This window comes from Zootoca vivipara, chromosome 1 (assembly GCF_963506605.1).
Source record: "Zootoca vivipara chromosome 1, rZooViv1.1, whole genome shotgun sequence".
NCBI classification, from domain to species: domain Eukaryota; kingdom Metazoa; phylum Chordata; class Lepidosauria; order Squamata; family Lacertidae; genus Zootoca; species Zootoca vivipara.
Genome location: NC_083276.1, coordinates 6,829,476 through 6,852,136, shown reverse-complemented (window position 1 = coordinate 6,852,136; position 22,661 = coordinate 6,829,476). Strand labels below are relative to the sequence as shown.

The 22,661-nt window shown below is 44.2% G+C and overlaps 1 protein-coding gene across 1 annotated transcript in view; it reads right to left on the bottom strand.

The window, feature by feature from the left end:
- KIAA0586 (KIAA0586 ortholog) overlaps positions 1 to 22,661 on the bottom strand; it is a 328,230-nt gene that overhangs the window by 292,375 nt on the left and 13,194 nt on the right. The window contains 15 exon segments of the mRNA XM_060271150.1: positions 275 to 431; positions 1,508 to 1,698; positions 3,886 to 4,004; positions 4,462 to 4,646; positions 8,194 to 8,283; positions 8,957 to 9,040; positions 11,200 to 11,387; positions 15,448 to 15,627; positions 17,052 to 17,226; positions 18,044 to 18,199; positions 18,564 to 18,636; positions 18,809 to 19,032; positions 19,470 to 19,586; positions 20,889 to 20,930; positions 21,999 to 22,149. Of these exon segments, the coding sequence (XP_060127133.1) occupies positions 275 to 431; positions 1,508 to 1,698; positions 3,886 to 4,004; positions 4,462 to 4,646; positions 8,194 to 8,283; positions 8,957 to 9,040; positions 11,200 to 11,387; positions 15,448 to 15,627; positions 17,052 to 17,226; positions 18,044 to 18,199; positions 18,564 to 18,636; positions 18,809 to 19,032; positions 19,470 to 19,586; positions 20,889 to 20,930; positions 21,999 to 22,149 (2,132 nt within the window).

The window sequence follows — 22,661 nt, the reverse complement described above, 5'->3', positions numbered from 1 at the left end:
GATTCAATGATTCTACAATTCTATGATTGATCCCTTCCCCAAATCTAGACACACAGAAGAATTACTAGAATAATTTTGATAGTTTCTAGCAGAAGAGGCTTGTGTTGTTGTTGTTGTTGTTTTGGAGGGTGGAGGTGATGGAAACACAACTCCCAATATGTCAATTCATCAAGAAAGCTTTTTCTGGAAAATTAAAATACACCATGCTTGAAAACAAAGCTGATGAGTGTAATTAATTTAGCAACTTTTCTACTCTGATAACCTGTTTTGATACCTGCTGCTGCTGGCTGCCTCAGATCAGTATCTCCATCAATTTCAGGCACAGACAGAGAGGACTCTGGGGTTTTTACTGGAGATGGTTCTTTTGGAGGAGGAGGGGATGGAGGAGGTGTGGCTTCAGGTGTGGCTAGTGGAGTAGACAGTATTGTTTCCTGGAAAAAACACACACGAAGGCAATTGAAAGAAAGTAGTAAAGCTGTTAGAAAAAATCCCCTCCACCTTATTTTAAATAATCAAATCTGACTGGGAAAGAAAGAGCCAGGAATTTAAAGCTTACAGGATGTAGGATTTCTGCAACAGTGAGAGCACAGTTCAAGGGGAAGTGAGATGGGATATTGACTGGACTTAGTCTAGCTTACAAATGTTTCTGAATCTCAAGAAAACCCACAAGCAATAAATAAATGACATGCACTTATTCTTATGGCTAATAAAAGCTTACCCTTTAGAATCAAAACATAAATGGAGCATAAATGGTATTGGGATAGATTTACAATTTGCAGCAGCTACATACAGAATGTGAATGGGTTAGCCGCAAGCAATGCCCAGTATTTTCAGTCTGGGCTGATTTTGGGTGAATGGGATTAATTTTTTTCAGGAGAAGGAGCAGTTTCAGGAGAAACTGCAAGAAGTCTGAAATTCTGGGTTTTCAAACAACAGTGGACTGAGGGCCCTATATTTAGCAATTTAGCTTATCAACCAGTTGCCTATAGACCCACCTTGCAGCAAACCCACTTGCCCAGACGACAATTTCTTCTGGACAAACAAATGGCCAAACATGTGCCATGGAGCACAAACCAGTAATGAAAAGAGTGACTCTGGGAATGTGCAGAGTATATTTCTGCCTCGCTTAGTTCCCAGCCAAAAGAGAATTGCAGTGTCCAGGTCAGGAGATGTAGCTTCTAGGCTCGATTCAGTGCTGGCAACAGATTCAGAAGTTGCACACCTTCTTTGCCAAAAAGGGGCAGGAAGACCAGAAAGCCTCTTATTTCAAACTTTTTGTCATAGTTGCTTATATGCTGCAAGAAGCAAAACGCCAAGGGTGGTATTCAGCTAAGTTTTACTCAAGAGTAGACCCACTGAAATGAATAAACTTGACTTAGGTCCATTAACTTCAATCGGTCCACTCTGAATAAAACTTAGTTGAATACCACCCAATTACTACAAAATAAATAAATAAATAAATTCCCAATTCTTATTCACAAATCCCAAACAAAAAGAAACAAGTCACCTTTTCTGGCAAGGGTGTTGTGGTTTGAGGAACAACAACAGCAGAGGCTGCCTGTTGGCTTTCGCTGTCACCCAGCATGACGGCAACTGTCTCAGCAAGCGCTTCATTCACAAAATGTCTAATAATGTCCGAATCCACTGGGAGACCGGCATCGACAAACAGCTGAAACCCCCCGGTACCTGCTGCTACAACTAAAGATAAACCAGAACACAGGCAAGAACCAAATATTAAGGCTTGTATACTATTCTTTTTGACAAAGTAATAATCACAAATTAGTAAGAATAAAAATAGGCACCCTGCCACCAAGACCATACATCACTACTGGGAAAACAATAGCTTTAGTTTCCCCAGTAGTGATGTATGGAAGTGAGAGCTGGACCATCAAGAAGGCTGATCGCCGAAGAATTGATGCTTTTGAATTATGGTGCTGGAGGAGACTCTTGAGAGTCCCATGGACTGCAAGAAGATCAAACCTATCCATTCTGAAGGAAATCAGCCCTGAGTGCTCCCTGGAAGGACAGATCCTGAAGCTGAGGCTCCAATACTTTGGCCACCTCATGAAAAGAGAAGACTCATTGGAAAAGACCCTGATGTTGGGAAAGATTGAGGGCACAAGGAGAAGGGGACGACAGAGGACGAGATGGTTGGACAGTGCTCTCGAAGCTACGAACATAAGTTTGACCAAACTGCGGGAGGCAGTGGAAGACAGGAGTGCCATGGGGTCATGAAGAGTCGGACACGACTAAACGACTAAACAACAACAACAACAACAACCACCAAGACCATTCCATTGTAGCTATCCAACCTCCCAAAATTTCAACACATCTTGTGATGGTTTGACCCCTTTCTGTTTTAACAGTACAAATTCTACAAACACCTTCCATATCTCCTCAAAATTGTTCCTCCTGCATCTTCCCCGTCTTACCTTAATGGCACACATTAATTTTATCATTAATAGCTATATCCCACACCTTTTTATACCATTTTCCCATTTTATATTCTGCTTGCCCCTTCCACTTCCTAGCCATAATAATTTGTGCAGCTGTCAATAAATTTGTGAGAAAGTCCTTCATAGCCTGTGAACCTTCCACCCCCATTGTAAATTAATAATAATGCTAAAGGCTTGTATACTAAGAATCAAGAGTTCTGTTGTTCTTGGGCAGCAAGAGCTTCCCCAGCCTCTCTTACCCTCCACCCCCCTTGAGAAATGGATCCAGAGGGTCAGGGAGAGGAGCAGACAGAAATCAAGACCCTATGCATTAATTTTAAGTGGATTTTTCTGTTTGTGCTACAGCGATATTTGGATCCAAGGTGACGTGCTTGTGTGGCAAAAGCAGTCCTTGATTTTCAGATTTCTGGCATGCAGAAAAACTTCCTTTTCTTTAAAAAGTATGCTACTACAACATAAGGCAAAATCAAGTATGATATGGCTAGAGAGAAGGAAGTTATTCTTCCTCTCCTATAATATTTGAATGTGGTGGTCACCCACTGAAATTGATTGGCAATGCATTCTTTTCTGAAATCAGGAAGTACCTTCTTTACACAATGCCTAACTCACTCACGGAGTTCACTACCAAGAGATGTGCTGGTGCCTGGTGGCTTAAGTCAGCCTACCCCCAACCTGGTGCCCTCCAGATATTCTGAACCTAAAGGTGGCTTTAGGAGGGGGCTCAGACAAACTCATGAAGAAGAGGTCTCTCTAACAATGGCTCTCACCCATTTTACCTAAATGGAGACTCCAGGTTCAGGAGCAGTATGCTTTAGAATACCAGTTGTTGGGTGATAACGTCCATGCCAATCTAGCTTCTGACTATCTCAACACCCCATGGGAGGACACAGTCCCAAAGATACGCTGGTCTACCTTGGCCAAAGATGGCCTTTGGAGGTTCACCAGCAGCGTTCTCAATCCAACCAGGAAACTAACTATATGTCAGCCAGCAGAGTTCTCTTGGCGCTGGAACAATATGAACCAACACCATGCTGCTGTGTTCTTGAAGGCCAACTCCAAACACAGAACACACGTTTAGTGGACCCTACAATTCCCGCTTCCCCTGTGGTATTCTTACATTATTATGCATCATACAAAATGCTTTGCTGCATTGAGTTTATCTGGGGGGGTAGGGCAGGGATATTACTTGAAACCTAAAAAGGGGAGGGAGTGTTAAGGTTTAGAACTGTGTGGGTTGTTGTTGTTTTTTACCTGGCTTGAGCAAGTGTCTTTAAACACATTTCTCGGTCGAGCTAAACGAAAGCAAGGCTCTAATCAGGCTATTAGGAACATTCGTTTTCCTTGGATCAGTCCACTTTCTGTAAATATTTCCCTCCGCTGGGGGTTGCAGAAGCGACAGAGAGAGAGAAATATTGCAGCTTTTGCTTACCGATGTCTGAGGATATATCTTGACTGTCCTCGCTCTCTGACAAGCTTATGTTGCGTACTGCTTCTTTCTGGGGTGGATACATCCCACTGATGATTCGTGCCATTACTTCCTGCTCCACCCTGGTGGAATAAAGATTTGTATATTTAAAGCACCTGCCTTTATGCTGTTTGTGCCAAATACAGAACAGCAGAGCTAGAAGCCTTGGCCTGCAGGCTCCCAGCATCCAAATGAGGCAGCCACCTCCCTCTGCCTAATGGTAGGGCTGGCCCTGATGCCGCCGATGGGAGTCGCAAGTCAACGACATCTGAGTGGATGTGGGGGACGCCAGCTTAATCCCTTACGTTGTGTGGCTAACAAAAACCAAGGCCAAGTACGTGTAACGGGGTTTACCTATTCCTCCCTCCCTCCCTCCATCATGGCCTTCACAGCCCAAATGCAAGACCATGAGTTTCTAAGAGCAAGGATCTGTTTTGCACAGGCTGCTCTGTAAAACGGCATATACATGGATGGTCCTATAGAGCTAAAGACATTCCACCAGCGCATCACCATTTTACAGCGCCTGCTCTGGGAACTCACCAGCCAACCAGCTTGTTTTCCAGGGTTTCTCGTTTTTCTATGATCTCATCCAGAATGTCTGCTGTGGGCTGAGGAGCAGCAGGTGGAAAAGGAGGGCCACTGTATTTTGGAGAAGCGGTTTCTTCTTGTCTGTCAAAATGTAGGACTGGCTCAGAGAATTCCGGGACATCCTCGTCTCCTTCGTCCTAATGGCAACAAAGGCTAATTCAATCCTGCACAGCCAGACAGTATTTCAGTACACCTCCATTAGCAATACATTTCATTGTTGAGGGTCCAGCACACTCGACATTCAGAAATGTTGGCAACAGCCCTGTGCTTCACAAGTTGTGAAAAAAATTTTTAAAATGGCATACAGACTTATGCTGCATAGCAAGGCACAACCACAACATTGTATGCATCTGAGTGGGTCTGGGGACTCTCTAAGTAGCACTGACGGCAAATTTTTAGAACCAGATTCCCCTCCCTGTAAGCTCCATTACATTTCTTAATCCAATTTCCTATTCCCATCAGCCATAAGGTCTTTGCTATTGTCAGTAACTAAGTGCTTTGCCAATCCCATCAGCTACATTGACACAGGTCCCTCATGAGCAGGGAAGACCATACTTTGAAAACAGATGTAGCGAAAACAACTTGGAACAGCATGAACCTGGCTCAAGAGGGTATTACAAAAGTAGAATATCCGTTTACTTATTTATAGTCCAAGATCCATAAAGGTTCTTTAGGCATGGCCAGTGGAATTTTTGACTTCAACCTTTGACCAGAAGCTCCTTGAAAGCTAGACGCACCTTAGAAACTCTTTTTGAAAATACTTATTTCAAAAAAAAGTGGTTGCCACCTGGCTTTTAAGACTCCTGTTCACCAAACCCAACCACCACCACAAGCAAAATCAAGGAACAAAGTCCTCCTGGGCACAGAAAACCAGGCATGGGGTTCTCTGAATCACTGATAAATATTTCTATCCAAATTTTCTGTTCTAACTATGCTTCATTTACTTTTATCCCTTTTTCATCCTTTATCTTGATGCAAAGCCTGCCCTATCCCTCAACTTCACAGCAGGTAATGTTTTATACTACCTCTGCATTCACAAGCCCTGCAAGGTAGGGCTTACCTGTATTAGCATTCCCATTTTGCAGATGAAAAATTGAGATGGTGGGCAACTTGCTCCAGGTCGCAAATTACTCCATGTCAGAAGCAGAACTCAAATGCAGGCCTCCCACTAGCCTTGACCAAGTTCTGCCATCTCAAGCGTTGCTTCTAGAGAAAGCATCTATTCATATGCTGTGTTGGTGCACACTTTACAACTCACCTGAATTTCTGCAACAAATTGTATTCTGCACATTAAAATTTATGTTGCATGTGTATGTTAAAGTTCAAAAATGTATGTGTGTGTGTGGGTGGGTGTGTGTGTGTGTATTCACATTCACAGACATAAGTACTGGCAAACATTTTCTCCCCACTGGAACAACGGTATTCATAGTTATCTTTCATTCTGACAGCAAATTCTACCCAATATCTAATTACTGGACAGCATTTCTCCCCATAGGTTTCCTTTGTGTTTCTATTTCAATGCAACTGTCACTGAAGAATTGTAAAACATAACACAGAAGGCTACTCCCTTAGTTTATATATTTTTCATAAAGAAAAAGTGAGTATTCTGCCAGACACTTTGTGGGCATTTCCTTTGTGCGCATGTGCTCTCAACAAAGTAGTTATGAGGCTTTTCTTCTGATGTCTCTAGTATTTCTCCCTTCAAGTATTTATATGCTTTCGGATTCAAGTTAATCCTTCCACATCTTCAGGCTCATCGTTTAGGCAAACCCAAGCCAAACATGTGTTAGAGTTGGAATGTTTTTGTGGTTGAACACTTGGCCAAGACTGCCAAGGATGCAGGATGAAAGAAACGCCTGAGAAAATGGAAAAAAGGACAAGGGGCAGGGGGGAAAAATCGCTTCTTGCTCACATCTTAAAAAAAAAAAGGATGATCCTGGTGTCTTTTATTGCTGCTTCATAAGCACAAGCTGGAAATAAATGACCACGAGGTTTCACTTTACTTATTAAAAAAGAAAGGAAGCATCTCAAAGGAGAAGCATTCTGGCTTCTGACACAGCTACAGCTTAGATAAAAGAGTAGGAAATATTAGAACTCCTTCCCAATTAAGAAAATAAATGAAAAGAAAGCAAACTGCAAGAATTCAACACTGCAGTTATACAAAACTCATCTCCAAATGTGCATTGCTAAAACTGTTGTCACGACAATGATGATACACAGTGAAATTGGATGGCCAATTGGATGATACACAATGAGGTTGGATGGCAATCTGTCATGGGCGCTGTAGCTGAGATTCCTGCATTGCAGGGGGTTGGACTAGATGACCCTTGGGACCCCTTCCAACGCTATGATTCTATGAAATACAATTAAGATAGCCTTTTGCATTTATGAATACCAGGATTACAAAAACAGTATCATTAATAGGTGGCCCAGAATCTCACAACCAATGTACTTCTTAACCCAGGGAACATATTTTGGGGAAAGGAACATGGAAATTCAATGGTACACAGAAGTTAGGACATTCACTGGATTGCGATTAGTGACGTTTACATCACCTTGCCTACAAAGGTCCGTAAAGTTAAAGCTATGGTTTCCCCTGTAGTGATGTATGGAAGTGAGAGCTGGACCACAAAGAAGGCTGATCGCTGAAGAATTGATGCTTTTGAATTATGGTGCTGGCGGACACTCTTGAGAGTCCCATGGACTGCAAGAAGATCAAACCTATCCATTCTGAAGGAAATCAGCCCTGAGTGCTCACTGGAAGGACAGATCCTGAAGCTGAGGCTCCAATACTTTGGCCACCTCATGAGAAGAGAAGACTCCCTGAAAAAGACCCTGATGTTGGGAAAGATGGAGGGCACAAGGAGAAGGGGACGACAGAGGACGAGATGGTTGGACAGTGTTCTCGAAGCTACGAACATGAGTTTGACCAAACTGTGGGAGGCAGTGCAAGACAGGAGTGCCTGGCGTGCTCTGGTCCATGGGGTCACGAAGAGTCGGACACGACTAAACAACAACAAGGGGTTGTGAAAAGTCAGCCAAGAGAGAAGGAAAAACCAGGGACTGGATTGTGCTCAACATCGGTAGCCTTCTTTACGCTCTCTTTTCACCCTTGATAGCAAACAGAAGGTGCCTATGCCACGCTTGGGGCTTCCTCTTCCATTCCAGCCCCTCAGAAAGATCTCCAGATGCACGAATTGCTGAATTTCCAACTACTCTGTGGTTTTTTGCGATGCTTTTAAGCTCCATGTGGTGCAAAATTAATTATGGTGATTGCAAGCCGCCTGGTACAAGCAGAGCTTGGTCTTTCTGTGCAGAACCTGCGGATTTGGTTGCACAATACCTTTTGTCAAAGTCTCCTTGGCCTCTAATTTCCTTGTTCCCACCTCAGCCTTAGCAGCAGTTTACATGGAGTGGCATGCTTTTACAATAAGAGGAAAGCTATACAAAGAAGATTTGAGGTGAAACTCCAAAGGAGCAGTGTAGTAAACCATAGGAGCATTGCCACCGGCTGCTATAAATGAGACCTGATGGTTTCTTTAGAAGTAATTTTCACATTAGTGAATTAAACATTAATCAAATCAGCTTCCTAAGAAGAATGTTCAGCGGGTAACAATGGTGACCCTTAAAAAATAAATATCACATTTTCTCCCCTGCTAAGTGAGAAGCTTTTGGAAAACTCACCTGACTGACACCAGTAACATCAATGAAGTCGGCACCAGGAAGTTTCAGTTCTTCATCGTCCTCGGGCAGACTTAGGCTTTCTGCAGTAGCCTAAAAAATAATAATACAGATTAAGTGAACCTTGAGATTTAGTAGAGGAGAAGAATGAAAAAAGCTACAAGGACATTCTTGCTACACTGAAAGAGAGCAGGAAAATAGAGTGGGGAGCTTATATCTTGGGACCAGTTACCAATGGGGTGGGAGACAAGCCTGTTCCCCAGCACTGGAGACCCCAACCAGTAAGAATCGAGCCTTTCGTGGTCATGCAGGATAAAATGTTGGGAACAAGACATGGCCAATCAAGTTTGCATCCTCCCTTCCTCAATAGAGTTCTCCCATCCCAACAGCCAATGGGACTTAATATTGATTTTAGAGACTTCCAATCAAGCCTTCATCAAAGTATGTTCTGAGGGACTGGAAGTGAGAGGACTGTCGGCGTACAAAGGTGCCCACAAAATATAAACCAAGTTCTTCAAATCTAGCCAGTTACAACATTTACTATGCTATCCTTATTCATGGTTTCTCAGCTTCCAAGCAAAGCAGCCATGTGAGGAACTGTCTCGGAGCAGTGCTTGCTTCGCAAGAAATTTGCCACATGTGACGTGGCCATTCGATGCTAAATGCTCTCCTCAACAACAGCCATTCCAGACCTGTTTCCCGTGATAATAAACTGGTATCAAGCCATATTTATGTATCAGAAACTAGCAAGGGTGAATTCAAATACCTGTATCACCTCCTTTGGAAAGGAAATATGGTTGACGCTGGTGCTGTCGCTTGAAATACTGTCAATGTCAACATTAGGCAGCACCTGGAAAGTAAAAGCCCAGATTCAATCTAGTTTCCCATGAGGACATGAACCAAGCTTCCTATGCAGCCTTTGTCCCCTGTGCCATTAAATGCTCAGCCTGTGATAATAATAAATTTATTATTTATTCCATTTCTGGACTGCCCTTCATCAGATTCTGGGGCAACTCAAGGTGCTCACATGGGTGTTTAAAGCCCTGAACAACTTATACCCCAAATATTTGCATCATCACCTTTTCTCCTACACACCCTCACAAGTGTTAAGATTGTCAGATAGTTCTCAAACCCTTGGAAGTGCAGGGAATCGCAACCCAGGAGAGGGCATTTTCCTGTGACAGTCTCTAAGCTGTAGAATTTGTGTCCCATAGAATTGCATGTGGTATCTTCACTGTATCACTTTCATCACATGCCAAAGACAAACCTCTTTCCTGTGCCCCCCCCCCCTCTCTTTAGGACTCACCCTAGAGTAAACTGTTTTAATTTTGTATTTTTGTATTGGTGCAGCCTGCCCTGAGACTTTATGGTGAAGCAATGCTCAAGAACTTCAACTAATTATAATGCCACTGTCTGAAGACTCGGCAGACCAGCTCAGTAATACTGATTTAAACAAAAACAAAAACCCACAATCCATACAAACACACATTTTTCTGACCACGAAATACAGTCATACCTCGGTTTAAGTACACTTCGGTTTGAGTACTTTCAAGTACAGTGGTGCCTCGCTTAACGAATGCCCTGCTTAACGAAAAATCCGCTTAACGAAAGGTTTTCTCGCACGGAGGTTACCTCGCTTAACGAAAGGTTTTTCCGCGGCCGCGACTCGCTTAACGAATTTTGTCCCTTATTTTTTTCCCAGCTGGTTCCCCTTTGTGTTCTGCTGGTCTCTGCCTGTTGCCCGAGCAGTGAGGGGCAACCAGCAGAGACCAGCGGAACACTAGCACAGGAAGAAGTGGGGGAGAAGAGCTTCTCCCCTCCGCCGCCTCGCCGCGCACAGCCGGCATGGGGCGCAGCTTCGGAGGTCTCCAAAGCCGCGTCCCATGCCGGGGAAGCCGTCCTCGGCCAAGGCAAGCGGGTGGGCGGCTGTCCGCCCGCTTGCCTTAGCCGAGGAAGCCATCCGATCTGCGCTGTGTCGGTCGGGGTGGGGTGGGCGGACTCCGCTTTCCCCTCACCCCAACCGCCACAGCGACCCCCGGAGCCGAAGTGCGGAACTGCGGGGGCTTTTCGCCGTTTGCCTTCCCCGAGCCAAGGGGGAGGCAGACGGCAAAAAGCCCCCGGCCGCAGCACCGTACTTCGGCTCAGGCACTGGCTAGGCGGCGGTGGGGGAAAGGTGCAGGGGATCGTTCCTTTGCCTTTCCCCCACCCCGCCTGACAGAGCTGGATCCAACGAGGCTTCTGAAGCTTCGTCCGATCCTGCTCTGTTGTTCGCAGCAGCAGCGCTTGCTCTCTTGGCTTGGGAAAGGCAGGAAGTGCCTTCCCCGAGCCAAGAGAGCAAGTGCTGCCGCCGCCAGTCCCCCGGAACCCATAGGAACGCATTAATTGACTTTTAATGCATTCCTATGGGAAACGGTGCCTTGCTAGACGAAATTTTCGTAGGATGAATTGAGTCCTGGAACGAATTAATTTCGTCTAGCGAGGCACCACTGTACTTTCAAGTGCTCAACAGACCCATCTGGAATGGATTAATCCACTTTCCATTACTTTCAATGGGAAAGTTCACTTCAGGTTAAGTACGCTTCAGTTTAAGTACTGCACAGACTGTCTGGAACGGATTAATCCCTTTTCCATTACAGTGGTGCCTCACAAGACAAAATTAATTCGTTCTGTGAGTCGTTTTGTATTGCGAAAATCTTGCGGGTTTCCAATGTAAGCAAAGCAAAAAAAAACCACGCAAAAAAATTCATCTTGTGAAGCGCAGCCATAGAAAACTTTGCCTTGCGAGTTTTTCGTTGTGCGAGGCATTCGTCTTGCGAGGTACCACTGTACTTTCAATGGGATAGTTCGCTTCAGGTTAAGTACGCTTCAGGTTAAGTACAGACTTCCGGAACCAATTGTGTACTTAAACTGAGGCACCGCTGTAAAACAGATCATACAACCAGACACAGAAGATGGAGGAGGATTAGGGTTAAATTCATTAAGGCAGCTCTTGCCATTCTTGTTCCATACCTGTACAGTCAATTTGGGAGGGTCTTTTTTCTCCGATTTCATCTCTATTATGCCAATGTTGGGCTTCTTTACCTTTGGCTGCGGTTTCAGGGAAGCAGGAGGAACAGAGGATGTCACAGTGAGAGGGTGAAATTCACCTGTGCATATTCCTGTAGGCTGAGAAGAGTTGCTGTTGATTTGTTTTTGACCTAATGTAAGTGCAAAACAAAAGGAAGCAGGAGAGAACCACCTTTAACAAATCCTGAGGAAGAACGCAATTTATAAACAAAAGAGAAAACTGAACGTGTGTGATAATCTATAAATCCAGCCAGCCGGACACAGACATCCAAATACACACCCTTCTAGTAACTGCAATGCTGTATTTCATACCAGACCAACAGTAAACTGCCTGTAGCACCTACCCAACCTGTTACTTTCCCCATTTCTGTCATAAAGATCACACATATGCATGCAGCCTTGGAAAAAATGTGTGAAGTTTTACGGGCTGCCTGCTCATTTACGACAGAGCCAAGCTTAATACCCATGTATTTATTTGCAAAGCCCCGAACAACGATCTGAACCGTTATGTTCCAGCTTGATCTCTGATATCATCCGTAGGAGCACTGCAGTCATCCTGAGTTGGTGGGGCTCATTTAACACTGACACAAAAACGAGACAGTAGCGTTGTTTTCTGGCAAATGCCTTGCCAACAGAGATTCGGCAGGCACTTTCTGTCTTAACCTTTCAACATTTGCTGAAAACATTTCTGTGCTGCCAGACATTTCCTGTAACAGTTAGCTGATGATCTGTAATCTTAAACATTTATGTGGTTTTTACTGTGTACTGTATATATGTAATTGCTATAAACTGCTTTGCTTTTTAAAAAATGAAGTTCCAGAATACAGTGGACCCTTGGGTTACGTTATCTTCGGGTAACGTAACTTTCAGGTCGCGAACCCGGCAAACCCGGAAGTGTGTACTTCTGGGTTTTGCCACGCGCGCATGAGCAAAAGAGCTCTATCGCACCCCACGCGCAGAAGCGGCGCCTCTAGATAAGGACTTATCGGGGTACGTACGGACCGCCGGAACGAATTAAGTTCATATCCAGAGGGTCCACTGTACAACCATTTTTTAGAAATAGAAATATAGGCACAGGAATTGGAGACTCCCTCTCTCAGGCCACTGCATATTGAATCATAGAATTGTAGAGCTGGAAGGGATCCAACCCCCTGCAATGCAGGAATATGCAGCTCTCCCATACGGGGATCAAACCTACAACCTTTGCATTATCAGCACCACGCTCTAACCAACTGAACTATCCAAGCATGCCTACACACTAGGAAAAAGGGTGAGCCAGCCACAGTTTGACTTAAGAACCTAAGTACGTAGAGCCCTGCCAGATCAGACTAAAGGCTCATTTCCCCGAGCAACTTTGTGGGAAGCCAAAAATCAGGACCTGAGCGCAACAGCACTCTCTGACCCATGCTGCCCTGCAACTGTCTCTGAACCTTGGAGGTACTATATAACATCCTGATACTGTGCCTTAAGCATGATTTACCGAACCAAACATGTTCAGGATTGTGTCTACTATTCTTTCACAAACTTGTTGTTGTTGTTGTTGTTTAGTCGTGTCCGACTCTTCGTAACCCCATGGATCATAGCACGCTAGGCACTCCTGTCTTCCACTGCCTCCCGCAGTTTGGTCAAACTCATGTTTGTAGCTTCGAGAACACTGTCCAACCATCTCGTCCTCTGTTGTCCCCTTCTCCTAGTGCCCTCCATCTTTCCCAACATCAGGGTCTTTTCCAGGGAGTCTTCTCTTCTCATGAGGTGGCCAAAGTATTGGAGCCTCAGCTTCACGATCTGTCCTTCCAGGGAGCACTCAGGGCTGATTTCCTTCAGAATGGATAGGTTTGATCTTCTTGCAGTCCATGGGACTCTCAAGAGTCTCCTCCAGCACCATAATTCAAAAGCATCAATTCTTCGGCGACCAGCCTTCTTTATGGTCCAGCTCTCACTTCCATACATCACTACTGGGAAAACCATAGCTTTAACTATACAGTACGGACCTTTGTCGGCAAGGTGATGTCTCTGCTTTTTAAGATGCTGTCTAGGTTTGTCACTGCTTTTCTCCCAAGAAGCAGGCGTCTTTTAATTTCGTGACTGCTGTCACCATCTGCAGTGATCAAGGAGCCCAAGAAAGTAAAATCTCTCACTGCCTCCATTTCTTCCCCTTCTATTTGCCAGGAGGTGATGGGACCAGTGGCCATGATCTTGGTTTTTTTGATGTTGAGCTTCAGACCATATTTTGCGCTCTCCTCTTTCACCCTCATTAAAAGGTTCTTTAATTCCTCCTCAATTTCTGCCATCAAGGTTGCATCATCAGCATATCTGAGGTTGTTGACAGGCTTCAAATCTGCTGCAGTTTTCCTAGACCTGATTTCTCCTAAAAGCATGATGCCTGAATATAAAACTTCCCCACTGTTTTGTGAGAGTTTCGTTTACTACAGTGACATCTAGGGATGGTAAAAATAACTTCAGTGAACAGAATGGAAGTTACAAAGAGGGGTGGGGTGGGGGAATCCATATCTGTATGTACACACACCCCTATAAAACAGCCTCAAATGAAGGCAACAAGTTCATATATAACCTGATGAAATCTGAATTGGAAGCAACTGACCAGGGAAGAGATCTTTGGAGATAACATCTGTTTTTCCAGCATTACTGCCCCCCCCCCCAAAAGGTGGTGAGGAGGAAAAATCCATGATAGAAATTATGAGGGAAAGGAGTTGAAAATAGCAATACTGTAGTACTGGAATAGCCTCAGACAAACCTATGATGCAGTTACATTTGGAATATGGCCTTTGCATCTCAAAAAAAAGAAAAGAAAAGAAAAGAAAAGAAAAGAAAAGAGAGAGAGAGAGAGAGAGAGAGAGAGAGAGAGAGAGAGAGAGAAGACAGTGGAGTTGAAAAAAGTGCAGAAAGGGTTTAACCAAAATTATCAGAGTGATGGAGCAAAACTCCTAACTAGGAATGGCTGCAACAGTCTTCATCAAAGCTGGTGCTTTGGGCTACAACTCCCATCAGCCCTAGTCCCCATGGCCATGCTTGTGGAAGCTGATGAGAGCTGTAGTGTGAAACATCTGGAAGGCATTGGCTTGGGGGAGGCTAAGATACAAGATCTGGAGTAAAAAGAACCCACTGGTGTATCATAACAAAGCAATCATATGCAGAACACACACGCAAATAACTGGCCTCTTTAATTTACGAAAAGGCTGTGCACAGCATAAGGGAAAAAATGTTTTCTATCTCTTAGTAATGCTAGAATGTGGGGTGCTCTGATGAAGCCTAAAAACAGGAGATTCAGGAAAGACTGAAGAAAGTGCCTCTGCGCAACACACACACACAAAACACATGTATAGAATTCATAGGTGGTGGAACTAAAAAGGGATTAGACAAGTTCATGGCGGAGAAAGCCATCAATGGCTTTTGATATGGTATCAGGACCAGTATTAACTGCTGGAGAAACAGCAAGGGAGGGCTACTTCCTTTTGTCCTGCTTATGGGCTTCCAAGGGGCATCTGACTGGCTGCCATGGGAAACTGGATGCTCCACTCAATAGGCTTTGGTTTGATAAATAGTCTTTCATCTGATGAATTCAGAAGAGCAGCAGCCCTGCTGTACTTTAACCTAGCCTAACCAATAATTTACTAAGAAAGGGTTCCGATTCCTTGGACTTCATTTTTCTAATAGATCCTCTGCACCAATCATTTGCAGTATTTTGTCCCTCATTAGTATAATCAGACATGCACATGAATACATTTTGGGGCTAATAATACAATTATTATTTTGGGGCTAATAATACATGACGCCTCGCCAAAATTATGAGCTGCCTTGCTCCCACATCTGGAAAAATCCCATGTGAACCTCCACACAGACAAAGGAGGAGGAAAGATACGTGGTGTAGCAGCAGGCATTTTTCTGAGTAAAGGTGGTTTGTGTACAAGAAAGAAGATTCCACCTAAACATTAGGAAGAACTTCCTGACAGTAAGAGCTGTTCGGCAGTGGAATTTGCTACCAAGGAGTGTGTTGGAGTCTCCTTCTTTGGAGGTCTTTAAGCAGAGGCTGGACAGCCATCTGTCAGGAATGCTTTGATGGTGTTTCCTGCTCGGCAGGGGGTTGGACTGGAAGGCCCTTGTGGTCTCTTCCAACTCTACGATTCCATGATTCTATGTGTAAGTGGAGCCTCTCTCTTTTCTTTTCCATACCTAATGGAATAGCCATTGGGATGAGGTGCCCTTCAAGAGCAGCTGAGAGTTCGGAGGTCTCTCTGGTGGGGCTGAAGAGATACTGGAGCTCCTGATGAGAAGCAGATCCTGGAGGTGGCTTCCTAGGGCTGCTGCGCATGTAGGGACCAGTCTGCGTCCTTGCCGATTTCACTTTCGTACCTGGAAAGAACGTCAGATAAATCGTGAGTCTCTGGCAGCTCAGTGGAAGAGCACCTGATGCCAGCTTCAGCCCTTGGCATCTTCAGGGGGGAAGAGAAAAATCTCCTGCCTGAAAACCTGGACAGCCTCTGCCAATCAGCACAGAAATGGTCTGATATTCAATATAAGACAGGTTATTTTTTAATAGCATTTATACCTCACCCTTTAGTCAAACAGTCTCTTACAAAAATTAACTCTAAACCTGTCTCCTATGCTAGGAGAAGAGCATGAAGCTTTAGAGCACTGTTTCCCAAAGTGGGTGAAACTGTCCCTGGGGGGCGGTGGCGGTGGAGCAATCCAGGGGGATGGGCAGTAGCCTCGGATGCAATTGGGAGGGCATTGAATAAAAATAAGGGGGCGGTGGAAAAGCATAAAGAAGAAAATGTTTCATTTGTTGTGTAATGGCGCTTACTGCCAGGTTGGGCGCTGTTGAAGGACGGTGGTGAGGGGTTTTTCCTGGACTCTTTGGCTTCACCCAGGCCTGAGAAGTGGATTGCAGCTTGCCTGCCTATTTGGCCCATGACAGATAGGCAGGCTGTGGCACCAGCCCTGCCACTGGGGCAAATTGGACTGAGCTGGCAGGATGTAGGTGGAAATAGAGATACATGAAAGAACACAAATTTGTCAATGCATCTTTCTGTTTGTTTGCTTAAAGAAGGTAGATTTACAGGGAGTTGCCGAGTAATTATTTTTTTCTGAAAATGGAGTGCTAAGCCAAATAAGTTTGGGAACCTCTGCTTTAGAGCTGTTTAGGGAAGTTTTTAATCTGCAATATTTTAATGTATTTTGGTATTTGCTGGAAGCTGCCTAGAGTGGTGGGGGAAACCCAGCCAGATGGGCGGGGTATAAATTAATAATAATAATAATAATAATACTAATAATAATAGGGCAAGCTTCAGAGGTCTAAAGCAAGTAACCTTAAAATGTAATTTCTCTGGTTGTCACACTGTGATTTTCTTTGCATCCGAGCTTAAAGCATGGAGGGTCGTCAGCTTCCCATTCATCCAGCTGTGGCGGGGGGGGGGGGGGGAGCATGCACAGGGCACAAGCACATCAGACCCTACATGTTAGGAACTGGTTCAGTGCCATGACCTGCCTAAGCGGAGCTGTCCTTTCATGGAGCCGAAGGAAGTTTCCTCTTCCGAAATTCTGGGAGAATGGATGGCTCAACAGAGTCTATCAATCCCATAAACATCCTTAAAATGGATAGCAGGGCCCACGCTAATGAGCCCCAACAACTTGCCACTTACCCCAAGCAATGACAATGAAACTGCTATGAAGAATTCTCACACGATCAAGGAGAAAGAACGTTTAAACAGGAAATGAAGGCAGACTGTTTGAAACATTAGTTTTTAGGGTGTGGGTGGAGAAGGCGTTTTACCTACCCTTAACACTCTCTATCAGTTTAGGTCTTGGAGGCTTTGATTTTGGAGAAGGCGAGCTGAACCTCAGGTACGGGGACTTCTTAAGTGTGCTCCTGTGACCCTGGTAAATCGGCCGACCGTATACCTGAGAGAGATAATCTTCATTTCGTGCCCCCATCCATCTTTTCGGAGGCCCCTGCACAAAACAGAAAATGACTCTGAAACTTTTTAATAGTGTGTTGGCATAGATAGAGTCTGTGTGTTGGATCTGGATGGCAGAGATTTGGGCTGAAATACCTGATGGGATGGCCTTGGTCAACTTACTCCCTCAACCTAACCACCTCTCAGTGCCGTTGCTAGAATAAAACGGGATTAACTATTTCAAGCATTTTGGATAAAAGGTAGGGTGCAAATGTAGGATACAATTACTGCTATTTATTTGTGCAGCACCGTTGGCAGACATGGTGCTTGAGCAAAAGGGCCCCCAGCAAATGATACAAGCAATGCCACATTTGTTTATAGGGATTTATACCTAGATCTCCAACAAAGCTCTCAGGGTGGCTTACAACACCAGCGGCTTTGTACCTGCCGTTGCTCAGGAATTCTAAACAAAAAAAAACACACCCAAAAGACCACCAGTGCATTTCTGAAATCGGTGATTTAAATTCAGTGCAATTTCAAAAAGTTCAGCCTGCCACCTTGATCCAAAAGGAACCATCATGCAAATTTGGTTACAACAACTTAAAAGGTATCCAAATGCATAACCAAAAAAAGAAAAGCTCGGCTATAAGAGAATCCAGACCTGGAGAATGTGTTCCTCAAATCCAAGGTCCCTGAAACCAGTTTCCCTGAGGTACAGCAGGGAAAATATACTGTACCATTTATTTATTTATTTTAGAGAGAGAAGAGCATAATTTCTAGCATTTATACTATGGTTGGGCCAAACCTTGGTCCATGGAGGTTGCTGGGCAGAGCTAAGAATTCCTGACTGTTTCCAAACTCTGCAGTCTCACCTTATCTGCTAGCACTGGAGTGGGCTTTGCTGCAGGCAGATGCCTTTTAGTTAGGATTCCTGTGGGGTACTGAGATGTTGCATGTGTTTCTCTGCTGGCTTTCATTGTCTTGACAGCCCGTTCTACCTCGAGGACATCATTCCTTGCCATTTCATCCTAAAGGCAAAATGTAAAAGCAGCTGGTAAGGTTAGAGCACAGCAGTGGTGCAGCTTTCAACCAAAATCACTGATGATGATGATAATAATAATAATAGTAATAATAATAATAATAATAATTTCTTATTTATAGCCCGACCATCTGGCTGGGTTTCCCCAGCCACTCTGGGCAGCTTCCAACAAAATATTAAAATACAATAGTCTGTCAAACATTAAAAGCTTCCCTAAATGATGGACTCTGTCAACTATCTGGTCTTCTATTTTGTTAACGACATGCACTTTCTCTTTTGTATAATTTCCCCTTCAATGTAGCTTTTGAAAAATGAAGACTTAAGTATCAATAGGTAGGTCTTAAAAGCCATACCTGGATTTCCATGCTGATTGTCTTAATCCATTCATCTACAGACTTTCTGATTCGTATCTCCTCAAGGACATCTCTAGATGAGAGAGAAGGAAGTGATCTAATTTAGGATGGGTTTGTTTTTTTTACTTGCATCTAGTGAACAAAACTAAAAACTTTGAAACCACCAAGCCTGCCTAATACTGTATTTGCTGCTGGCATTTAGGTATATCAACACAGGATTAAAAATAACTGCCAGAGAGCTCTACCTGTCTGCTGTCAACTCATCAATGAAGGCGTGCAGAGCATTGCCATCCTTGGCACGGATAATGGCTTCCAGGTTTTCTTCAAGGAGCTTCTTGTTCTTGCGCACTGCTCTTAGGATCTTTTCAGCATCCCTCAGTATGGATTTGGAAGCCATGGTTGACTGAAGAATGGCTGACTTTGAAAGCTCTTGGAGTTCAGGAAGGCTTGGGCCAACAGGGTGTTTTTGCTAAATTCCAAACAAAATGGGATCAGAGGTTCAAATATTCAGGATTATCCTCAATGCTGATCAGCCAGATACCCTGATAAGGTCAGCGGTGCTTAATGGAAGCAACTGCCCTCTGTTTGACACCAGTATTGTCAACTCCAGTTAAAACCAAAACAAAGCCTTGGGTATTATTTTGGGGAAACTGGAGGGACATCACTATGCCTGACAACAAATCCTAATTATTGGATGGACGACGACGACAACAACAACAACAGCAACAGCAACAACAACAACAACAACAAAGACAACATGAAATAAATTTAGAAGCAGCACAAAAAGCCCTCAGTCCAGGGTCTCAAAGTCTGGGGAGAGGAGATCTTTGCCTGATGCCAGAGGCATAGCCCTTGTGGGTACCAGGAGAGCATTCCACAGACCGGCCACCCCTGATCACCACCCACCGCAGTTGCGGGAACCTGCAGAAGCTCCTCCGATGATGACGGCCACAGCGAACAGGCAGGCTGATGTGGAGGCAGGCAATCCTTCTGTCGGGCGATGTCTCTATAGTGCGAGGTTGCCTACAAATTAAAAGGAGAAAGTGACTTTGACTCCCAAGGCAATCTACACAAGTAAATAAAACTATTCAGCCATGTAATACATGTCTGCAACAGGCAAATGCTAGAGGCTGTTTGCGGTAGGAGAACCCACCCATACCACCCCCAGATTCCAAGCCCTTTTGGAGAATCTTAGTTCCCATGGTACAGGGAAGTGGTACACAAGTTTCTTCAAAAGAGCTGGGGGGAGCTTCATAGCACTGCATTGCTGCCAGGCCCTATACAAACCACAGAACAGGGACATTTAAATGCCTGTAGTTTTACTGCAGGTGCACCCAGGCTGTTGCAACTGGCTAGCTTGACGCTAGTGCATGAAGCCAGACGGAGCCACAGACCAGGAGTGTTGATGGCTTCGAAAAGGGAATGAACTACATGGCAATGAACGCTTGGCAGATGCAAGCATCAGGTCTGCCTTTCTAGTTCTACAGGATCCAGCCCTGCTTTGAAAACCCCATTTTTAAGGTTATGGCAGAATCAAGGCAGGCTATGGTCTTTAGTGATTTTATTGCTCACATGTCCTGCAGTGGAATGTTTAAAGGAGCCTTTCGCCAACCCTCCAGAAATTATGGACTACAACCTCCATCAGCCCCAGTGTCGTATGTACTGTAGACCAAAACCTCCGGGGGCCAGCAGGTTGCCATAAACTGAATTAGGGGTATTTGGTTTTAGGGTATTTTATTGCTTCAAAGCAATGACAAACCTAGACAACATCTTAAAAAGCAGAGACATCACCTTGCTGACAAAGGTCTGTATAGTTAAAGCTATGGTTTCCCCAGTAATGATGTATGGAAGGGAGAGTTGGACCATGAAGAAGGCTGATCGCCGGAGAATTGATGCTTTTGAATTATGGTGCTGGAGGAGATTCTTGAGAGTCCCATGGACTGCAAGAAGATCAAACCTATCCATTCTGAAGGAAATCAGCCCTGAGTGCTCACTGGAAGGACAGATCGTGAAGCTGAGGCTCCAATACTTTGGCCACCTCATGAGAAGAGAAGAATCCTTGGAAAAGACCCTGATGTTGGGAAAGATTGAGGGCACTAGGAGAAGGGGACGGCAGAGGATGAGATGGTTGGACAGTGTTCTCGAAGCTACAGACATGAGTTTGACCAAACTGCGGGAGGCAGTGGAAGACAGGAGTGCCTGGCGTGCTCTGGTCCATGGGGTCACGAAGAGTCGGACACGAGTAAACGACTAAACAACAACAACAAATTGCTCCAAAGCATTGTCTCCATAATTTAAAAACAAACAAACAAATTGACACAGAACCTTCATAATACTATTCATGTCCGACTTCCACTCCTTTGCATCCTGTAAGGTAAGTGGGGAGAAAGAATCTGTTATACTTAAGATAAAGTTCCCTACACTGATATAAAGTACAGTATACTAGAATCATGAGGCATCTTAAAGGCTAACAAATTTATTATGACATGAGCTTGCATGGACTCAAGCCCACTTTGTCAGATGTTTGGCGTGAAGATGTGCTAAGCTGTTTTTGCTACACGAGACGAGCGCAGCAACTTGTCTGGAAAGAATGCTAGAACTCTCAGTTAAAATCTCACCAAGACTATCTGTATGGAGTTCTAATATACACTTGTTCCTACTGTATATATACAGTTCCTACTGTAGGCCATAACATCACCACCACCTCTGTGACCCTCAAGTAACATCCTTATTCATCATGCTAGAAGGCCTAATTTTATCATGCGTTGGGAGACAGAAAATTTTCTCCTCTTGATTCTGTCCTTTAGGTTACCCTCCATGCCTACCAAAGTTCAACTCGACAGGGCAGTTGAACGGTTACGAAAGCATATTGTACTGCAATAAAGTGTGGATCCAACATTTAATAATTAACAATGCCTCCGCAATCCAGGAAAGAAGCAAAAAGAGCTCGGGGCAGGAGTGCACTCCGGTGTTCCCTCACAACAGTGCCGTATGGCTCCAAGGAACTACGTAGGCTAGCAGAGAGCTGACCCCAGGTGCCCCTGGCCCAAATTCAACACTACACTGTATGTGCAGTGAAACATACGCTTTCCTCCAGAAGGCAAGCCCTCTCCCCTAAATCCCAAGTAACACAGACTGCTTTTAAGTCAACATGCATCGGGAGTTGTAAGGCGCTCACTGAATCACAGCCATTGCATGCCATTTGCATGATTTATTTTGCTTAACAGCTGAGGAGAGTCTGAAAACTGGACTTCCTGGCTGCTACATTTTCATTTGCAGAAACCACCTCTGCAAGTTCAAATTTCAGGTTCCTGCTTTGCAAGTATTTGAACTTAGAGATATTTTTAAATATATTAAGCAGCATAGAAATTAACTAGTTAAATCAATCAATAATCAATCAAGTTATTTCAACAACCTGGTCATCTTTTGCTTTACCTGGAGGATGTCATGCATGTCCCGTTTCAGTTGCCCGAGATCGTGAAGCACAGCATCTGCTTTCTTAACTGTTCTCTCAACTGGATTGTGATCTTGAAGTGTGCTTTTAGACGAAAGAAAAGGCTCAGTCTGCTGACTGTTCGATCTGCCCCTAAGAAATATTTGAAACCCAGCCAGATGGGCGGGGTATAAATAATAAATAATAAATTATTATTATTATTATTATTATTATCATCATCATCATCATCATCAAGTTGCACAACTCTGGAGAGGGACACATATTCCTACAAGAACAAAAAGGTCCAGAAAGGCAGGCAAACAGATGCTCAAGCAAAGCCATGTTATTGGCCACCAAAGCTGCCATGTGTTTTTTACCCAATTTGCTACTTAGCCCTTTTATTTTATTTACTAGACATATATGGCCCTTCATCGTAAGATTTCAGGGTGGTTCACAAGATAAAAGTTTTGCCCAATTTGAGAATTTCACACTTCTCCATCACTTAAAATAAACACAAGACAATAAAACAGCCATTATCCAAGAGGAGTAAATAAAGCAAAACTCCTGACCAATGGATGGGAACTGAGAACAAACGTCTACCCCACGTTTTGCCTGTATGCACTGGTTAACGGATGCAGACACAGCACCACATCTTCTAACGGGAA